The sequence below is a fragment of the Ranitomeya imitator genome, chromosome 2 (genome assembly GCF_032444005.1).
Source record: "Ranitomeya imitator isolate aRanImi1 chromosome 2, aRanImi1.pri, whole genome shotgun sequence".
Taxonomy (NCBI): Eukaryota; Metazoa; Chordata; class Amphibia; order Anura; family Dendrobatidae; genus Ranitomeya; species Ranitomeya imitator.
Genome location: NC_091283.1, coordinates 586,773,237 through 586,795,095, shown reverse-complemented (window position 1 = coordinate 586,795,095; position 21,859 = coordinate 586,773,237). Strand labels below are relative to the sequence as shown.

At 44.2% G+C, this 21,859-nt stretch overlaps 1 protein-coding gene across 1 annotated transcript in view; it reads left to right on the top strand.

Moving 5' to 3' along the window:
* Positions 1-9,368, top strand: part of SRC (SRC proto-oncogene, non-receptor tyrosine kinase) — a 52,619-nt gene extending 43,251 nt beyond the window's left edge. Inside the window, exons 7-12 of the mRNA XM_069752285.1 lie at positions 2,980-3,135; positions 3,547-3,726; positions 3,818-3,894; positions 3,979-4,132; positions 7,049-7,180; positions 7,270-9,368. Of these exons, the coding sequence (XP_069608386.1) occupies positions 2,980-3,135; positions 3,547-3,726; positions 3,818-3,894; positions 3,979-4,132; positions 7,049-7,180; positions 7,270-7,478 (908 nt within the window). The 3' untranslated portion in view covers positions 7,479-9,368. The remainder of the gene's footprint in view (positions 1-2,979; positions 3,136-3,546; positions 3,727-3,817; positions 3,895-3,978; positions 4,133-7,048; positions 7,181-7,269) is intronic.
* Positions 9,369-21,859: the final 12,491 nt, after the last annotated feature.

Here is a 21,859-nt window from a genome sequence, read left to right as displayed (position 1 = left end):
AAAAACGCAACGTGCACAAAAATTGCGGAAACAATTTAAAATGATGGGATGCTTAATGTATGCGTTTTTAAGCGTTTTTGTGGCTGAAAGACGCCGAAAAAACGCGAAAAATAGGCGAATAATCCGGAATGTGTGCACATACCCTATTTGTGATAGATTATGGTGTAGCTTCCCCCCCCCTAAAAAAAAACAAAAAAAAAAAAAAACTGGTGACAACTGTACACGGGTCTTGTGGAGTTTAGCTTGTCTGACCTGCTACGTCAAAAAAGTGAAAATGAAGTTGTAACATTTCAAGCTCTGCATGTAAAATACAGGCAATTGTCAGCAGTGTCTTCGCGAAACCCTGGAGTGTCTGGTGTATTCTATAGTAAAACTACTCTAACCCCTCCATTGTGCCCTTACTTGCAGTGGCTAGGTGTGTGGGATCAGTGTGCCCTTTATTGCAGAGCCTGTGCCTGCATTGTTAGTCAACAAAGGAGGTTTAAAGGGAAGGTGCAACCATTTTTTTTTTTTCCCAACAATTTAAAAAAAATCTAAAGTATTAATGTTTTAATTTAACAAGTAAATAAAATATATTTTGTTTTAAAATTATTTTGGAGATTTTACTTAATTAAAAGGTTTGATACTGACCACTTTTAAACACTAGGAGTAGCTGCTGAGATTTGCCATGAAAACCTAGTGTACTGCTCGCTCACGTTACCACTGCAGTAAATGTGGGCTGGATCTGCTCACATGTTTGACATCGCTCCTCTCCTCCCCTTCTGGGTGTTTGCAAAAGGATGAAGTTTAGGATCACAGTGAGGAGCCATTTTGATGGTGACCGCTAAGTGATACTGACAAGTACAGTGTCACCGAGAACTGCCGGCAGCTCTGATTCTGTTAGAGCGAGCAGCACCAACTATCATAAGCTGGGGTTAGATACATGCAGTGTATCACGTGCTGCACTTAGATACGCGATCCAATGAAATTGGATCTAGGGATCATCGGTGTATATCACATAGGATGGTATAGATACACAGCATCTAATGTATGTTGTGTGATCCCACTTTATTCACTTCTATGGAAGCAGTGGTGTAATGTCCCTCGCTGTGTACATTACACTACTGCTCCCATAGAAGTAGATATAGCGATGTCATGCATTACACTACTACTCCTTCAGAAATGTGTGACCTCGCTCTGTCTATTTCTATGGGAGCGGTGGTGTAATTTAATGGGCATTAGATGCTCGGCTCTGGGAAGGGTGGGCATCTCTATGGCGGCAAGCAGTAGCCCTGCGGCGGCGCCATATGGCAGCCACCATTCTTCTTTCGGGGTCCAGCTTCTCACTTGGCGCAAATGGAGAAAAGCCGAGATCTCCATCCACGCCTGCCTCTATGCGATGTTTTCAGGAAAATGGCTGCAGATGGAGATCTCGGGAGATGAGATCTCAGCGCCAAAATCTCCATCTGCGCATGCGCCGCCTCAGCAGCCATTTTCCTGGAGTCCACCACATAGTAAACAGTGCGGGGGCTCTGGGCTTTCACAAAATGTCGGCAGAGCCCCCGCACCACCGAACATCCTGCTCCACTGCGGCCTGCACCACCAAACACCAGTAGGGACCCTGCTTCACCGCAGCCACCACCCCTAGTTTTATTAAAAGAGTTGTTTTTTTTCTTATTTTTCTCCTCAAAATTTGGGGTGCGTCTTATAATCTGGTTCGTCTTCTAAACCGCAAAATACGGTAATCTCCATATGGTAAAGTGGGCCCCATATAATGCACCATACAGTATAAGGGCCCCACATAGTGCTCTGTACAGCATAATGGGCCCACATGGTCACTATGATGGGCATTAAATACACAGCTCTGCAGAGCTGAATCGGTGTGTTCAGAGCACAGCAGTGTGATTTCTCTGCTGTGCTTTAAACACTCCGATTAGTGGTGATCTTCAGCCTTGTATTGTACTAGTGATGTCAGACTGTGATTACCACACCCCGCAACCGATAATCAACTCATCCTAACTAAACAGTGACAGGGGGATAGTATAGCAAGCAGCATACCCTTTATGCTTCACAAAAATTCAGCCGATCTCCTTCCACAGCTGTGACCTAGACAGCCCAGGAGGTGTGCCCATGCCACAGTGTAGGAGATGTAGTTGCACAGTGACTGAAGACCTCTATGTACAGGGCTTGTCGTATTTGAGGTGTGTAAGTGTCGTTGCACACCAGCAAATACAAATGGCTGTTCCATGTGGCTGCAAAAAAAAAAAGAAGAAGCTAAAACAGTGAATTTAATATTGTTTTAATAATCAATAATTAATACAAACATAAAATGGTGGCACCTTCCCCTTTAATAGCGACCTTAGAGCAGAATAGTGCCACTTGTAGGGCTTCCTGGAACACTCAGCGGGCATTAACCTGCTTATTAGCATGTGGCTCATGGGATATTTTGTTTTCTTTGAGTTCCTCTAGATACATTTTAAGCTGGGTGTGCATTCATTTTTTACTGTAATGTTTTGAAACCACAGCAAAAAACAGAGACCAAAATGTGTGAACCTAGCCTTGAAATAGACTTTAGAGGACCTAGATGGATCTATCACCTGTTCGGAGGCCTCTGACCTGTGGAAGATTCCATTAAGGCAGTGTTTCTTAACTCCAGTCCTCAAGACCACACAACAGGTCATGTTTTCAGGATATCCTTAGTATTGCACTGGTGATAATTTCATCACCTGCTCAAGCATGAATTCCATCGCCTATGCAATACTAAAGAAATCCTGAAAACATGACCTGTTGTGGGGTCTTGAGGACTGGAGTTGAGAAACACTGCATTAAGGCCTTAGTAGATCATTAGTCTTTTCTAACTAGTCCATTTGGGATGAGTTACTGAGTGGTTTAAAAGGACTATTGTGATATCCGGTAGATGGAAGGTAGAAGGTTTCTGCATGTTACTGAAGCATACAGAACATTTTTATAAATGCTCTCTCATTTTTTTATTGTGTTTAGAACATGCAGATGGCCTGTGTCACCGACTGACTAATGTGTGTCCCACATCCAAGCCCCAGACTCAGGGACTCGCCAAGGATGCATGGGAAATTCCAAGGGATTCTTTACGTCTGGAGCTAAAACTGGGACAGGGTTGCTTTGGAGAAGTATGGATGGGTGAGTACTGGATTTTATCCAGTTCTATATGGTATGTCATAAGTGTACTGCCAGGACCCTCAAGATCATGAGTATATTTCTCTGCATAGCACAATCCAGACCTGATGCTGAGCAGGAACGCTCTTGCTGTCGGTCATTGCACAATGGTTGATTGGGATCTTTAATATGCCTAAATAAAGCTGAAGAGGCTTTGGTCACTTCATTCTAGTGATTGGTTGGGGTTTATTGTTGGAGACCCCCTACTATTCAGTATGTAGTAACTATACATCATCTTTGGGAATATCCCCCTTTCACCCATGGCATTCAAAATCTTTGAATGTGCCGAAAGACTATTGTGTTTCTCTGTACTCAATGTGAGTAGATGTTGATCTAGTGCCATCATTTGACACTGTAGATTTGTCTTGCTGTTAGGTACTTGGAATGGAACCACACGGGTGGCCATAAAAACACTCAAGCCTGGAACTATGTCCCCTGAAGCGTTCCTCCAGGAAGCCCAAGTTATGAAGAAGCTACGGCATGAGAAGCTTGTCCAGCTGTATGCCGTAGTGTCAGAAGAGCCCATCTACATTGTTACAGAGTACATGAGTAAAGGTTGGTATTGCCCAACTACATAGGTATTGCTCCTTGTTGTATGGCAGAGCGTTTATCCAGTGTCTTACCACTTCCATGTCTGTGCTCTCAGGCAGCCTCTTGGACTTCTTGAAGAGTGATATGGGCAGCTACCTCAGGCTTCCTCAGCTTGTAGACATGTCTGCACAGGTATGTCTGGTAACTTCACATGAGCCAATCCATGTCTTCTGTTTGCATCTAACGCATACATTCCCCTCCCCCGTTTTGTAACAGATTGCATCTGGCATGGCCTATGTAGAACGGATGAACTACGTGCATCGTGACCTCCGAGCTGCCAACATCCTAGTAGGAGAAAACCTTGTGTGTAAAGTGGCTGACTTTGGACTGGCACGACTAATTGAAGATAATGAATACACAGCCCGGCAAGGTATCTCCACATACCCAGAATCACAATTCATTCCAGTCTACTTGTAATTATATACACACTCCGTGTAATTACATAGGACGGCTTGCTTATTGGCAGTGACTGGTTATTCTTTATTATGCCGAGCCCGCTGTGTTCTGTTTAATCAACATTCTCAGTAAGTGTAAGGCGGCGAACACAATGGATGCACGGTGCGGTCCGGTCAGCGGCTCATTGGCACAGGTCTTTCTCTGCGTTATCTTTAAGGTAGCCATATGCAAATTAATCAGCCTTTTTTAACCTTATATACGTCTATTTTCATAAATTCATACTACCAGTATTATGAGCTAGTTTTTGAAGGTCATTATTGAGATGGATCAAAATTTTCTGTCTGATCCATTTTGGTACCATTATTTCTAGTACAGATGTTCATAGTTGTATCGGAAATATTCACCAAACAGGTAAACTAGTTTAGAATCGCCTACCTTTCACTTGGTGTGGAAACTGGGCCTCAGGCCACATTCAAGCGGGTGTAGTACAGGTGATTATGGGCACGCCACTCAGATCTCGCCTGCCCCAATACACAAAACGAGGGTGCTCCATTAAAGTTTTTTTGTTTTAAATCTATACTTGCCTTCTGGACCAGCACTGCTGCTCTGTTCCCAGCCCTTTGCTATCCTGACAATCAAGGTCATGTGACTGATGCAGCCAATCAATAGATACTGATTGGTTCAGCCCTCATATCTATGTGCTTCTTCCAATTGGACAAAAATGTGAACATTGCCTCGGTCACGATACGGTCTACGTCACATGACCTGCTGGACACCGTGCTGAGAGCGGAGCAGGTTTTTTTTTTTTGTTCTTGTTAACGGTATGCTTCATTTTAAGGGGTTGTTCAGTAGTGTGGACAGCCCCATTATATTTATTGGTGAGAACGATTAAGCATGGACTTGATCACTATCAGTTATGCAAATCAAAGTTACTGTAAAGGAGAGTTAAGGTACCGTTACACTAAACGACTTACCAACGATCACGACCAGCGATACGACCTGGCCGTGATAGTTGGTAAGTCGTTGTGTGGTCGCTGGAGAGCTGTCACACAGACAGCTCTCCAGCGACCAACGATGCCGAAGTCCCCGGGTAACCAGGGTAAACATCGGGTTACTAAGCGCAGGGCCGCGCTTAGTAACCCGATGTTTACCCTGGTTACCATTGTAAATGTAAAAAAACCCACAACATACATTCCATTGTCTCTCACGTCCCTCGCCGTCAGCTTCCCGCACTAACTGTGTCAGCACCGGCCGTAAAGCAGAGCACAGCGGTGACGTCACCGCTGTGCTTTACGGCCGGCGCTCACAGTCAGTGCGGGAAGCTGATGGCGAGGGACGTGAGAGACACTGGAATGTGAGTATGTTGTGTTTTTTTTTTTTTTTTTTTTACTTTTACAATGGTAACCAGGGTAAATATCGGGTTACTAAGCGCGGCCCTGCGCTTAGTAACCCGATGTTTACCCTGGTTACAAGTGAACACATCGCTGGATCGGCGTCACACACGCCGATCCAGCGATGACAGCGGGTGATCCTGCGACGAAATAAAGTTCTGGCCTTCTAGCTCCGACCAGCGATGTCACAGCAGGATCCTGATCGCTGCTGCGTGTCAAACACAATGAGATCGCTATCCAGGACGCTGCAACGTCACAGATCACTATCGTTCAAAAGTTGCTCAGTGTGAAGGTACCTTTAGTGGTTGTTGTTAATTGAAATTTTGCATATCTGATACAATTTTGCATAGGCCTTGCACAATACCTCCTTGGCACACTAGAGCAATGTATTTGGTGCTTGTTATAACTTTTTGACATGTGGACTTGGCCTATATAATGTAAATTATATAGAATGTAAGTTTGCTTTTAACAATAGGCCCTTAACCCTTTAATGACGTATGATGTACAGTTATGTCATATGCTAACTCCCTGACTTTGATGCAGGCTCAGGACCTGAGCCCGCATCTTTGCCAGCAGATGAAGGTAAAAATCAATCCTTCACACAGCTCCATCAACCGAAAATTGGTAACCTGACGGGGTCTCGGAAAATGACACCAGTGACATTTTTTTCCACCACTTAAATATAACTGTACATGTTTGATATCGCCGTAATCGTACCAGCCTTGAGAATCATATTGTCAGGACATTTTTACTGTGCAATGAAAGCTGTAAATCCAACCTCCCAAAAACAAATTGCAGAATTCAATTTTTTTTTTTTTTTAACGCTATTTTGCTGCTTTTGGTATTTTTTTTTTCCTGCTTTTTAGTACTTTACTTGATTTTAAAATGGATGGTACAACTTGGCCCTCACACGGATATATTAATGGAAAATGTAAAATGTTATGGCTCATGGAAGAAGGGGTTGAATAAATGAATGCGCAAATATGGAAAGAGGTTAAATGCAGACTCCTTAAACAAAATTCACCAGAAATTTGGTGAATTTTGTCAGCTTTTATGCTATTCCCGGCAGCTGTTTGAAAAGTGAGTGGAGCTTCGTCAGGAGAGCGGTGTAAATTATGACAGAATGTACTTCTTTCCCTGACCGGAGTACATGGCAGCAGTAAAATGCGCTATATTCTTTAGGAGGTACACGCCATTCAATGAATTTGGTGCAAAACACAAGTCCTGAATAATTGGGGCCTTAAATTAGTCCTTAGAAATTCCCCCGCTCCTCCCACAGAATTGAAACAGAATGAATCATGTACCTTTTAGATGACTCAAGTGACATGAGTCAGTAATGTGCTTCTTCCATATGTATGACTGGGAATAGGCAGGTGTGCTGGTAATGCTGAGAGGGGGTGGGGATTACTTTGCTGTTTTTATTCTAGAACTCTTATCAGAAACAGGTAGATGAATGTCTTAGAACCATACATAAGTATTTGTACTGAAATGTCTGATAGGTGCCAAGTTTCCCATTAAGTGGACGGCCCCAGAAGCTGCATTATATGGACGATTCACCATTAAATCTGACGTCTGGTCCTTTGGAATCCTCCTGACTGAGCTCACCACAAAAGGAAGGGTCCCATACCCCGGTGAGTATGAACAGTGTTTGTTGTTTCCTTCCCTAATAGTTTCCCCTAATAGTTTCCCCTATCTAATCTTCTTATTCTGATGTCATCAGGAATGGTGAACCGAGAGGTACTAGATCAAGTAGAGCGTGGGTATCGAATGCCATGTCCTCCAGATTGCCCAGAGTCCCTCCATGATCTGATGTTGCAGTGCTGGAGGAAAGACCCAGAAGAGCGTCCAACATTTGAATACCTGCAAGCCTTCTTGGAAGACTATTTCACTGCCACGGAACCTCAGTACCAACCGGGGGACAACCTTTAGGAGAGATGGGAAATGATCATGACTTCAGGGCAAGCCCTATCAAGTTTTGGCAGACAAACCTCTACAAGACACAGATGCAATATTATCCAGGCCTGATGTTCATTTTCTTGTCAGGAATCTGATGACACTAAACGGACGTTACAGAAGATGGAGCGCTCTCTGCTCGGTTAATGTTCTACGTCCATCTTGTATCTGTGGCAGAGTGTCTTGTGTTCTCCATTGCTTGTCGGTCATGTATTGAGAACTCTGCTGCTTCTGACGTTGCCTACTGATACGTTTATCTATCTTCTATATAAGACAACGGTACTTGGGCAGATCTTGGGTAATTCACCCTACGTACATGGAAGTAATTGTTCCACTGCTCGTCTTGTCTCAGAAGACTTAGACACTGTAAATAATTTGCTCAGGAGGGCACACCATCTACTCATCCAAGAGCAAAGTGCAAGATTTTTGATCTTGATTACTAGAGTCAATGCTTTTTGTATTCAGTCGTGGGAAGGTTATGGGGTCTTCCAAAATACTAATCTCGAGGACCAAAGTCCCACTTCTGTCTTCCATCCTCAAGACGGGGGAGAGACTGTTGCGCTACGTTTTTGATAATAAAATGACTACACCACCTCCATAATTACTGTATCCGAATGAACCCTCAATAGGGTCCATCTCATAACATGCCCGGACTACTTTACTCTCTTGCAATGTCTAAAGAGCATTTCTATCATGGCAGCCTTTCCTCTTTTTTTTCCTTGTAGTTGTTTTTTAGTGAGAAACTCTGAAAGGAAATGGTGTGTAATAACCCAGTGGGCCTTTATGTAACTGTTACATTTGTAGATCGGCTATTACTCATCGTGTATATTTACTGCTTAGAGTGAACCTTCAGGCTCTTATACTCTCTATACCTTGTGCGGGGTCTGACAGACGTTCTTAGGTGGTCTGTGAACCCCCGCATCATGCACTGCCCCTCAGGCCCTGCACTAGGCATACGTGGATCGTATCTCTTCCTCGGAAGCAGATCCTTTTTATTTAATTTTATTTTTGGTTGTGATTGACTAGTTTGAATTCAAGCATAGCCTTTTATAATCATCCCACTCTAAAATAATCTGAGCAGGACTTTTATTCTGGTACGGATGCATTTTGGTATGGCTCTATGGGAGCTTCATGACTGACCCAGTGTTATAGCACTGGCAACACTGTGGGCAATGCCAGTATTTTATGGGTTCTCTCAATTTCTCAGGGATGGGAAAGGTATGGGATTTTTATTGCCAATCATGGAGGGAGATAGGCGACCGTGAAAGCATTACACGTACCTGTTCCGGCTTTTCCATAATCCTGGCTTGAGCAGCTGGTTCAGGTCAGAGGGTGGTATATGGTTCCCTCCTATAAGGTGCCAATCTTATAGCTCTGCCTACATTATTGATAAATGTGTGTGTATATACATGTTTTTAATGGTTATATACCACTTGAGTGTGAGGGGAGAGCTTTGTATTGTGAATACTAGCCTGGATACACTGTATGTAGATCTGTTTTGTAGTATTGGAGTGATTTCCTTATTTTAGTGTCATTTGATGAGAAAGTGAAGGGTTATTCTATATGGGGACCAGGCTTTTCCTTACATGCAGAATATGGTTAAACCTTGTTAAAGGATGCCATGGAATCACTCAAACTTCTATAATGGGGACGTCTACCTGGAACTTTCTCACTGCATCTCTTATGTTTCAGTTGTCGGCTCTGCTTTAGGTCAAACCAACTGGCAGCAAACTGTACCACACTGGCATGGCTTTGTCGGGGACAGAACCTGGTCTGTTTACTTTATTAACACTGGCACTACTGCTTTTTATGTCCATAGCAATAATATGCTTAATAATGGTACGGTAAATAAAGATGAAAGGAGGACACATGGCTTCTGGTTTTTATTTCTAGCCATGCAAACTCTTTTGAAATCAGGCAACACTATAAAATTCTACATCCATGAAGGGCCAGGGCTAGACTAAATTACTGGACGTCTGCTGTATACTATGCAAATTGCCTCTTCTGAGAAAAAGAGGACTTAAAACTCTATAGCGCCACCTGTAGCGATCCTACAAGTCACAATCAACCCTTTAACAAGTCGTCCAATATGACTTAGGATAACAGCCAAATGCTGTATACTATACATTGTATAGGCAGTGGCACCTCTGCAATAAGGCATTGGAAAACTGGTCTCTGTCCCCATCTACTGGCAGAAGGCGAAAGTACGCTTCTTTGGTTGTCTACGAGCACATTTGACACCGCTGTTTACATTTTTGCATACATGTAAAATAGATCTTGGACCAGATGAGCCTGGTACATATTAAACCGGAATGCCCGAGTAATCCTGATGGTAAAATAAGCACTGTGAGTGAGAGAGGCTTTCTTCTGATTATTAAGGCTTACCGGGGTGCCAAATTTAGGTCGTAGGTGGAAGGTATATGTACACTGCTTAAAAAAACACTAAATTACCATATTCTAGATATCCATGAAACATTCCAATTGCAAATATTTATTCATTACATAGTAGAATGCATTGAAAACAATGAAACATAAAATTATCAATGTAAATTGAAATGAATATCCCACGGAGGTCTGGATTTCGAGTGATACTCGAAACCAAAATGGAAAATCAAATTTCAGGCTGATCCAACTGCAGTGGAAGTGCCTCAAGATAAGGAAATGATGCTCTGTAGTGTGTGTGGCCTCCACGTGCCTGTATAACCTCTCTACAACGCCTGGGCATGCTCCTGATGAGACGGCGGATGGTCTCCTGAGGGATATCCTTCCAGACCTGGACTAAAGCATCCGCCAACTCCTGGACAGTCTGTGGTGCAATGTGGCATTGGTGGATGGTGTGTGACATGATGTCCCAGATGTGTTCAATCACATTCAGGTCTGGGGAACGGGCGGGCCAGTCCATAGCATCAATGCCGTCTTCATGCAGGAACTGTGGACACTTCAGCCACATGAGGCCTGGCATTGTCATACAGCAGAAGGAACTTAGTACACCTGCATATGGTCTCACAATTGGTCTGAGGATTTCATCCTGGGACCTCTGACTAGAACATGAAGGGCTGTGCGGCCCTTCAAAGAAATTCCAACACCATTACTGACTCACTGCCAAACCAAACCGGTCATGCTGGAGGATGGTGCAGGCAGCAGAACGTTCTCCATGGCGCCTCCAGACTGTCACATGTATTCATCCGTCAAGAGCACAGCGCACCAATGTTGAATCTGCCAATCTTAGTGTTCTCTGGCAAAATGCCAATCGCCCGTCAGTGTTGGGCTGTTAGTATAACCAGTATGTTTCTGAAAGTTTGAACAGACACATGGATGTTAGTGGCCTGCTACAGGTCATTTTGCAGGACTCTGGCACTGTTCCTCCTTGCACAAAGGAGGAGGTAGTGGTCCTGCTGCTGAATTGTTGCCCTGCTATGGCCCCATCTGGTATACAGGCCTGTCTCTTGGTATCTATTCCATATTCTGGACACTCTGCTGACAGACACAGCTACCCTTCTTTGCACAGCTCACATTGATGTGCCATCCTTTATGAGCTGCACTACCTGAGCAACTTTCGCCTCATGCTTCTGTACCTCTAGGGGTGAGAGCAATGACAAAATGTAAAAGTGGCCAAAAAGTATGAGAACAGAGAAATGGTCTGTGGTCACCCCCTGCAGAACCACTCATTTATAGGGGGTCTCTTGCTGTATACCTGTTGTCTGTGAATCAATTTCTCCTGCTGTTGTGCAAATGAAACAATCAGTGTTGCTTCATAACTGGACAGGTTGAGGTTGCAGAAGTGTGATTGACTTAGAGTTACATTGTGTTGTTTAGATGTTCCCTTTATTTTTTGAGCAGTGTATATGGAATTCGGGTGCAAATATTGCCCACAGTTCCCTAGGACTTGGGTCGTATAGGTGGGGTTTGGAACCACTTAAAAAAAAATCCTGTTAAGGTGTGGGATCACATTGTTTAAATGCAAGCTCGCTCTGTAGCTGCTAAATCGTGTTGTCATGCAACAAGTGGTGTCACATTCCAATGTCCAGTGTACTGCAACTCCACAGCCCCTTATACAGAATGAGGACCCCCCCTCCCCAGTTAGCCTATACATAATATGATCCGATCCAGTTGAAACCAGAAGTTTACATACACTAGATAAAGACACATATGCATGTTTTTCTCAATATCTGACATGAAATCAGAATAATCCTTTCCCGATTTAGGTCGGTTAGGATTACCACAATTATTTACTAAATGCCAGAATAAAGAGAATGTTTAAAGGAATTTTTATTATTTACTGCAAAGTCAAAAGTTTACATACACTAAGATTACTATGCCTTTAACCCCTTCCCGACCTTTGACGCACCATATGCGTCATGAAAACCTGTGCCATTCCGACCTGTGACGCAGCATATGCGTCATGGCCGGATTGGGCTCCTGCAGGCCGGGTGAAAGGGTTAACTGTAATTTCACCCGGCCTGCAGGGACAGGGGGAGTTGTACTTTATGCCCAGGGGGGGTGGCTTCACCCCCCCCCCCCCCCGTGGCTACGATTGCTCTGATTGGCTGTTGAAAGTGACGTTTCACTTTCAATCAGAGCGATAGTAATATTTCACCAATGAAAATTGGTGAAATATTACAATCCAGCCATGGCCGATGCCGCAATAGCATCAGCAATGGCTGGAGATCACGATCTACCGCCACCGATCACCTCCCCTCTGGTCCTCCGTCCGGTCAAAGTGTTCCCCGCTCCCCTCCGGTCTCCTGTCTGCTCCCCCCGCTGTCCGATCACCCCCCCCCCCCCTTCTCATACTTACCGACCTGGGTCCCTCCCGGTGTCCGTCCGTGTGTTTGATGGGCGCCGCCATCTTCCAAAATGGCGGGCGCATGCGCAATGCGCTCGCCGAATCGGCCGGCAGATTCGTTACAGGTACATTTTGATCGCTGTAATAGGTTCTATCACAGCGATCAAAATAAAAAAAACAATAAATAACCCCCCCTTTATCACCCCCCATGGATGGGGACAATAATGAAATAAAGAATTTTTTTTTTTCTTTGCCCCACTAGGGTTAGGGTTGGTTTACACTGCGTCTAAGCAGTCCGTTAGACGGACTACGTTACACTGCGGCATAAACGCGGTGTAACGTAGTCCGTTACGGCTGCCATTGACAGCAATGTCAGACGCATCACGCGTGCGCTAGGGATGTGCCGTCATTGAGTGACGGACCCAGAGACGCGGGCTGCAGTGTTTCCGCGTCCGTCACTGCTAGCGCAGACAGAGCTAGCAGATGCTCTATCTGCGCTAGCGCGATGCAAACGTCGGCACTTGCGCTAGCAGCAGCCCGTTAGCGTATGTGCTGAACGGGCTGCTGTTAGCGCAGTGTGAACCTGGCCTTAGGGTTAGGGTTACGGCTAGAATTAGGGTTAGAACTAGGGTTAGAATTAGGCTATGTGCACACGGTGCGGATTTGGCTGCGTATCTACAGCGGATTTGGCTGCAGATCCGCAGCGGATTGGCCGCTGCGGATTTGTAGCAGTTTTCCATCAGGTTTACAGTACCTATGGAAAACCAAATCCGCTGTGCCCATGGTGCGGAAAATACCGCGCGGAAACGCTGCGTTGTATTTTCCGCAGCATGTCAATTCTTTGTGCGGATTCCACAGCGTTTTACACCTATTCCTCAATAGGAATCCACAGGTGAAATCCGCACAAAAAACACTGGAAATCCGCGGTAAATCCGCAGGTAAAATGCAGTGCCTTTTACCTGCGGATTTTTCAAAAATGGTGCGGAAAAATCTCACGAATCCGCAACGTGGGCACATAGCCTTAGGGCTAGGGTTGGAATTAGGGCTAGGGTTGGAAATAAGGTTAAGATTAGGCTGTGGTTAGGGTTATGGTTAGGTTTAGGGGTGTGTTGTGGTTAGGGGTGTGTTGGGGTTAGGGTTGTGGTTAGGGGTGTGTTGGGATTAGGGTTAGGGGTGTGTCGGGGTTAGTGTTGGAGTTAGAATTGAGGGGTTTCCACTGTTACGGCACATCAGGGGTCTCCAAACGCAACATGGCGCCACCATTGATTCCAGTCAATCTTGCATTCAAAAAGTCAAATGGTGCTCCCTCCCTTCCGAGCCCCGATGTGCGCCTAAACAGTGGTTTACCCCCACATATGGGGTACCAGCATACTCAGGACAAACTGGGCAACAATTATTGGGGTCCAATTTCTCCTGTTACCCTTGTGAAAATAAAAAATTGCTTGCTAAAACAATTTTTGAGGACAGAAAAATGATTTTTTATTTTCATGGCTCTGCGTTGTAAACTTCTGTGAAGCACTTGGGGGTTCAAAGTGCTCACCACATATCTAGATAAGTTCCTTGGGGGTCTAGTTTCCAAAATGTGGTCACTTGTGGGGGGTTTCTACTGTTTAGGCACATCAGGGGCTCTGCAAACGCAACGTGACGCCCGCAGACCATTACATCAAGGCTGCATTTCAAAAGTCACTACTTCCTTTCCGAGCCCCGAAGTGTGCCCAAACAGTGGTTTACCCCCACATATGGGGTATCAGTGTACTCAGGACAAACTGGGCAACAACTATTGGCGTCCAATTTCTCCTGTTACCCTTGAGAAAATAAAAAATTGCTTGCTAAAACATTTTTGAGGAAAGAAACATGATTTTTTATTTTCACGGCTCTGCGTTATAAACTTCTGTGAAGCACTTTAAAGTGGTCACCGCACATCTAGATTAGTTTCTTAGGTCTAGTTTCCAAAATGGGATCACATGTGGGGAAGCTCCAATGTTTAGGCAAACAGGGGCTCTCCAAACGCGACATGGTGTCAGCTAACGATTAGAGCTAATTTTTCATTCAAAAAGTCAAATGGCACTCCTTCCATTCCGAGCCCTGCCGTGTGCCCAAACAGTGGTTTACCCCCACATGTGAGATATCAGTGTACTCAGGAGAAATTGCCCAACACATTTTAGGATCCATTTTATCCTGTTACCCATGTGAAAATTAAAAAATTGAGGCTAAAAGAAATTTTTTGTGAAAAAAAAGAAGTACTTTTTCATTTTTACGGATCAATTTGTGAAGCACCTGGGGGTTCAACGTGCTCACTATGCATCTAGATAAGCTCCTTGGGGGTCTAGTTTCCAAAATGGGGTCACTTGTGGGGGAGCTCCAATGTTTAGGCACACAGGGGCTCTCCAAACGCGACATGGTGTCCGCTAAAGATTGGAGCCAATTTTTCATTGAAAAACTCAAATGGCGCTCCTTCCCTTCCGAGCCCTGTCGTGCGCCCAAACAGTGGTTCCCCCCCCACATATGGGGTCTTGGTGTACTCAGGACAAATTGTACAATAACTTTTGGTGTCCAGTTTCTCTTTTTACTCTTGGGAAAATAAAAAAATTGTTGCTAAAACATCATTTTTGTGACTAAAAAGTTAAATGTTCATTTTTTCCTTCCATGTTGCTTCTGCTGCTGTGAAGCACCTGAAGGGTTAATAAACTTCTTGAATGTGGTTTTGAGCACCTTGAGGGGTACAGTTGGTTCCAAAATTGTGCTGATGTAAAGTAGACATGTGGGTAATGTTATTTATTAACTATTTTGTGTCACATAACTCTCGTTTAACAGAATAAAAATTCAAAATTTGAAAATTGCAAAATTTTAGCCAAATTTCCATTTTTTTCACAAAAACGCAAAAATGATCGACCTAAATTTACCACTAACATGAAGCCCAATATGTCACGAGAAAACAATCTCAGAACCGCTAGGATTCGTTGAAGCGTTCCTGAGTTATTACCTCATAAAGGGACACTGGTCAGAATTACAAAAAACGGCCAGGTCTTTAAGGTCAAAATAGGCTGGGTCATGAAGGGGTTAAGCAATTCTGGACTGCCCATTTGATGATGTCATGTATTTGGAAGCTTCTGATAGATGTTGCAAAAAAAAAAAAAAAAACTGAGTTAGAGACACACCTGCGGATGTATTTTAAATTTAGGTCGATATGTTTTGTTTATTAAAAATATCAGAAATTTTGTGAAAATGTAAAAAAATAGCAATTTTCAAACTTTCACAGGGGAACAATTTGAAAAAAAATTTCTGTTGAGTTAGGTTTTTGAGCTGATTTATACTAAAATTGGCATGCTGATTCCAAAAATGTAGTCAGTTTTTTTCTAGCACGTCAAGTTTTTCCTACACAACTTACCTGCCAGAGAAGCACAATTGCACTGATATCTGTAATAAGACTTGTTATCTGATTACAATTCGACTCATATAGAGCTACATGGCAACTTGTGAGAGTAGTCACAACTTTGTCATGCCTATTTCTTATATATTTCATTTTTTGTTCATATTTGTACTATTTAAAAAAAAAAACACTTTGGGTACAGTAGTTTATAGTTTTGAGAAGACAAAAATCCTATAGTTCAAAAACTTGACGTGATAGAGAAAAACTGAGATCATTTCTGGATTCAGCATCCAAAAATTAATTAAGAACAGTTGTCTGACCTAACTTAAAAAAATTGTGTTCCCCAGTGTTATCCATTTAATTCAGGCAGTCATATCAAAAACATAAATAAATAACACTTCCCTCATATCTGCTTTACATCAGCACCATCTGTAAAATGTTCTTTTATATTGGAAAACCCCCAAAAGTGATACAATTTTAAAAACACCCTCCCCCCCCCCCCATACTGAAAACTGCTGTCAGGTAGATTATTAACCCTTTAGGTGCTTTTCAGAAATTAATACAAAGTGGCATGACAGGAATGAAAAAATGTATTTTTACCACCTAAATGTCGCTATCTTTTGAACAAGTCACTGTAGCCTGCTCACTCTAAGGCCGGAGTCACGCTGGCGTTTTAAACGGCCGAGTGCAATGCGATAAAAAAAAAAAAAAAAAAAAAAAATCGCATTGCACGCGGACCAATGTTAAGCTATGAGGCAGCTCCCAGCAGACGACTTTTTGCCGGCCGTTTTGCTCTGTCCAAGACAATGGGAGCATGCTGCGATTGTCTCGGACCGAGGAAAACTCTCGGCTCACTCGCACCCATATAAGCCTATGGGTGCGAGTGAGACAGCACACACCACTCAGATATCATCCGAGTGATGTGCGTTATAAGCGGACCCCAGCAATGGAGGAGATGGAGAAATTCATTTCCTCCTCCGTAACTGTGCTCCGATCCTCCCTGTGCGAGAGAATCGGAGCACAGACGCATGACACCCGGCTCCTGCTCTGCTGCGAGCAGGAGCCGAGTGTCATTAGCATATCGCATCTGATGATCACGCATCAGATGCAATACGCCAGTGTGACGCCAGCCTAAGGCCGCTATTTGGCTGTGAATTTCCACGGCAAACATCAGGACCACACAATCATGATCTGGAGGTGCCAATGGGGATAAAGAGGAAGCCCCCACACTTTTAACCACTTATTAGTCATTATTGACAGCAGCATCTAAGGGGTTAAACAGATATGGATGGTGCCAACAGCCATGCAGCAAGTTGTCAGCTATAGTGTACAGCCGATAGCTGCTGGATTGTCACTTGTATGGGGAGGCTATTCTCTTATAGCGGTCATTAAGGGGTTAAACCAGGTATTGGCACTTTTGTCAGTGTGGACAGGTGTCAAGTCCTGCTGGAGAATGATATTTCCGTCTCCACAAAGCTTGTCGGCAGAGGGAAGCATGAAGTGCTCTACAATTTCCTGGCAGATGGCTGCGCTGACTTTGGTCTTGATAAAACACAGTTTGACCTACACCAGCAGATGACATGGCTCCCAAGCCATCACTGATTGTAGAAACTTCACACTAGACCTCAAGCAGCTTAGATTGTGGCCTCTCCACTCTTCCTCCAGACTCTGGGACCTTGATATCCAAATGAAATGCAAAATTTACTTTCGTCTGAAAACAACACCTTGGACCACTGAGCAACAGTCCAGTTATTTTTCTCCTTGGCCCAGGTAAGACGCTTCTGGCGTTTTCTATTGGTCATGAGTGGCCTGAGACAAGGAATGTGACACTTGTAGCCCATGTCCTGGATACATCTGTGTCGTGGCTCTTGAAGCAATGACTCCCAGCAGCACTCCACTCCTTGTGAATCTCACCCCCCAAAGTTTTGAATGGCCTTTTCTTAATAATTTCAAGGCTGCAGTTATCCCAGTTGCTTGTGCACCTTTTTCTACCACACTACTTTCCAGTAACCCCTGGAGCTTTTTTCAGTTTTGCGTTTTCGCTCCCCTCCTTCCCAGAGAGAGCCATAACTTTTTTATTTTTCCGTCAATATGGCCATGTGAGGGCTTATTTTTTGCGGGATGAGTTGTACTTTTGAATGACACCATTGGTTTTACCATATCATGTACTAGAAAACGAAAAATTCCAAATGCTGTGAAATTGCAAAAAAAAAAGTGCAATCCCACACTTGTTTTTTTTTGCTGCCTTTTTTGCTACGTTCACTAAATGCTAAAACTGACCTGCCATTATGATTCCCCAGGTCATTTCAAGTTCATGGACACCAAACAAGTGTAGGTTATTTTTTATCTTAGTTGTGAAAAAAAAAAATCCCAACTTTGCTTGGGTTGGGTGAGGGCTTATTTTTTGCACGCCGAGCTGATGTGTTCAACGATACCACTTTTGTGCAGATCGCCCCTATGTAGAAATACAGCACTGCTATGAGCGCCGAGCACTGAGTGGTGCTCACAGCAATCTGGCATCAACAACCCTAGGGGTCTCAAGGAGACATCTGGTTGTTATGCCAATGCACCGATGACCCCCAATCACGTGACGGGGTCACCGTTGCTCGCATTTCTGGCCAGATGGCCGGAAGCGCTTGTTAAATGGCGGTCAGTTTGACAGTAGCATTTAACTAGTTAATAGGAGCGGGCGGATCGCGATTCCGCCGACTCCTATTGTGGACACGTCAGCTGTTCAAAACAGCTGACATGTCCCAGCTTTGATGTGGGGCTCACCGCTAGAGCCCGCATCAAAGTGGGGGTTCTGCCATCGGACGTACTATTCCGTCCGATGGCAGAAAGGGGTTAATATGCTTGTATACAGCACTCTGAACAGCCAGCTTCTTTAGCAATGACCTTTTGTGGCTTACCCTCCTTGTAGAGTGTGTCGATGACTGCCTTCTGGACATCTGGCAAGTCAGCAGTCTTCCCCATGATTGTGGAGCCTACTGAAACAGACTGATGGAACTTTTTAAACACTTAGGAAGCCTTTGCAGGTGTTTTTTGTTAATTATTCTAATTTACTGAGATAACGACTTTTGGGTTTCCATTGGCTGTAAACCATAATCATCAACATTAACAGAAATAAACACATGGAATAGATCACTCTGTTTGTAATTACTCTAATATATGAGTTTCACTTTTTGTATTGAAGAACTACTGAAGTAAATTAACTTTGATGATATTCTAATTTTGTGAGAAGCACCTATAGTAGTTCTGTAGTCATTTGGCTTGAGATAAATCCATAATTTTTGTAGATTATAATCCATTTTAAATATGATAAGTGTTGGGCCATTTATACAGAAATTATATTGTATAACCATAGCTCATTCACATACAGTGTCTTGCGAAAGTATACTGACCCCTCCTCCCCCTTTCCTCTCCCACTCCTTTAGGGTTACTTTTGGTCTTTGTGCTCTCTCTCTGATTAGTGCCCCCCACCCGGGCTGAGAGTTTTGGTGGGTTGCCCTCTCTTGGCATGTTTGTGGTGATATCATGTTCTTTCCATATGATAATGGATTTGATGGTGCTCCAGGAGATCATCAGAGATTAAGATATTTTTTTTATAACCTAACCATGACTTGTACTTCTCAACAACTTTGTCCCTGACTTGCTTGGAGATGTCCTTGGTCTTCATGGTGTTTGGTTAGTGGTGCTTATTAATGGTGTTGCAGCCTCTGTGGCCTTTCAGAAAAGGTGTGTATATGTGACACTTAGGAAGTCCACCTGTGTGCGATCTATCACTAAGCTTGTGACTTATGAAGGTAATTGCTTGCACCAGGAATTTTTATGGGCTTCATAGCAAAAGGGGTGAATACAAATGCACGTACCAATTTTTAGTTATTTGATCCCATAAATTTAACATATGCCATTATTTTTCTCACTTCACCAACTTAGACTATTTAGTGCTGATGCATCACACACAAATCTGATTACAAAAATATTTAAACAGGATGAAATGTAACAAAATAGGTAAAAAGCCAAGGGGGTGAATACTTTTACAAGCCACTGTAAGTGAAATGTGTGCAGTCTGGTCTGCACAGCAGTCAGCCATATCCATCTACTGCAGCAGGGCCTGTTTCACCTACCGTATTTTTCAGACCATAAGACGCACTTTTTTCCCAAAAATCTTTTGGGGAAAATAGGGGTGCGTCTTATGGTCGCAATATACTTATTAATCCTGGCGGCGGTCCCGATGCAGCTGTGTCGGGGCTCCGCCAGCATTTTGTCAAAGCCCAGAAGCCCCCGCAGCTCTGTTGCTGCGACGCGGTGGCCTCCGGAAAGATGGCTGCCAGGGGTGGCACATGCTCAGATTTATATCTCATTGCCGTGTCGCAGCAGTGGAGCTGCGGGAGCTTCCGGGCTTTGACGAAATGCCGGCGGAGCCCCGCTGCCGCCACACCACGGAGCCCCAACACAGCTGGATCGGGACCACCGCCAGGATTAATAAGACCATAAGACGCACCTCCATTTTCCCCCAAAATTTTTTTCCTCCATGCAGCACAGAGAGCCGTTGCCGCCCCAGAACAGAGCCCCGCCGCAACCCAACAGAGCAGCAGCACCACCGCACCAGCATGGGATTTCCCGGAGGCCACCACACCAGCCTGGACCACCGAACAACCTCTGTGACTACTCCAGTGCCGAAACCCCTACCCAGTAAGCTGAATTCGGACTGTAAGACGGACCCCCATTTGACTTTTTTTTTCCTATTTTCCTTCTGAGAATTTGGGGTGCGTCTTATAGTCCGAAATAGACAGTACCTTCGTTTTTTTTTTACATGGCTTTTTTAAAAATGTCACAGATGAAAATACCCCTTTAATTTTTAGTGAGGCCCCTAGACTGTCCTACTTAATGAATGTGGCCCTTGGACCATAAAAAGTTGTGCACCCCTGGTCGACACAGACCCTTGCGTTTGATTTGGGGATTTTTGGTCCTGCAAATGCACTGTAGCTGGAAGAGTCTATAATATCACTAAAGGTTTTCTCTATCCCATTAGTTCCTACACCAAGAGTCAACCACATACATCCCTGCATTGCTACACCTCTGTTACCATTCACACACTGCAGGCAAGGTGGGGTCCACAGTCAGGTCATGGGAGTGTCTGGCCAAGGGGTGGCGTGCCTAGTAAATGGGTAACTCCATGCTTTCTCTTCACTTCTGGAAACCTGCTGTGTAATGCCGCCACAGGGGTGAACTTTGATAAGAGAGGGCAAGTCTTATCTACACTGTGAAAGTATATACAGAGTTTAGTAAGTGTAGTGATAACAGAAATGGCAAAACGCGCGGCGTATAATGGACCTCCAGAAGAGTTAGTTGTGGCGTCTCCCATCATATTTTCAGACTGCTAAACATTTGTTTTTATGTAAAGATCTTATGGCTTCTAGGGCTTTCCTTTTAAATCTTTAGGCAGTCAGAACTGATGGAAAAGTGGTGAATCTTGTGCACCATCTATAACCAGAGGGGAGGAAATGTCTAATATTATATCTGATGCCACTTGATGGAAAACCCAGTCCATAGGAAGTATCTGCCTTTCATCATTTCTCCTGCTCTAGAGCGTGCATTGTCCTCAGTCCAATCAAGGCACATTCAGACGACCGTACTTTAGTCTGAGCGCTGCCCCAGTCCAGAGCCCACCGCACACAGACCCAAACGGTCCAATTTATGTGAACGAGCGACAAGAGTTGGACGGATTGGGGCAAATGAAACACACAGAACTCCTACTTTATGAAAATAGCCAATCTTCAGTGTGACTATCACAATATACCCCAACTAATCCAAACTGGGCTTGTAAAAAAAATTAATCAGACACGTTGCAAAAACACTTATTAATGGAATCATTAAAGGGACCGTCAGCACAGAATGACTTTCCAAAGCTCGTACCGGCACTCGGTGCTGGGAGCGGATCCTCTCTCTCCATGGTGCGGTCGTGGGGAATGGGAAAACCTCTTTACTATGGCTTCGGCAGCGGTTTTGGGATGTGCAGGATGTGACACTTGCCATCTACCAGACATGGAACTTTAATACCAGAGCTGGTGATCCTGTGGTACAGAGCAGAAGTGGCCACAGATCTGTTCTTCCTCCAGTACAACCGCAGCATCACCTATATCACCATGTAAGCAGCCAAGGCAAGGACTTGGCCGGAGATCGGTGGGGTCTGGCAGC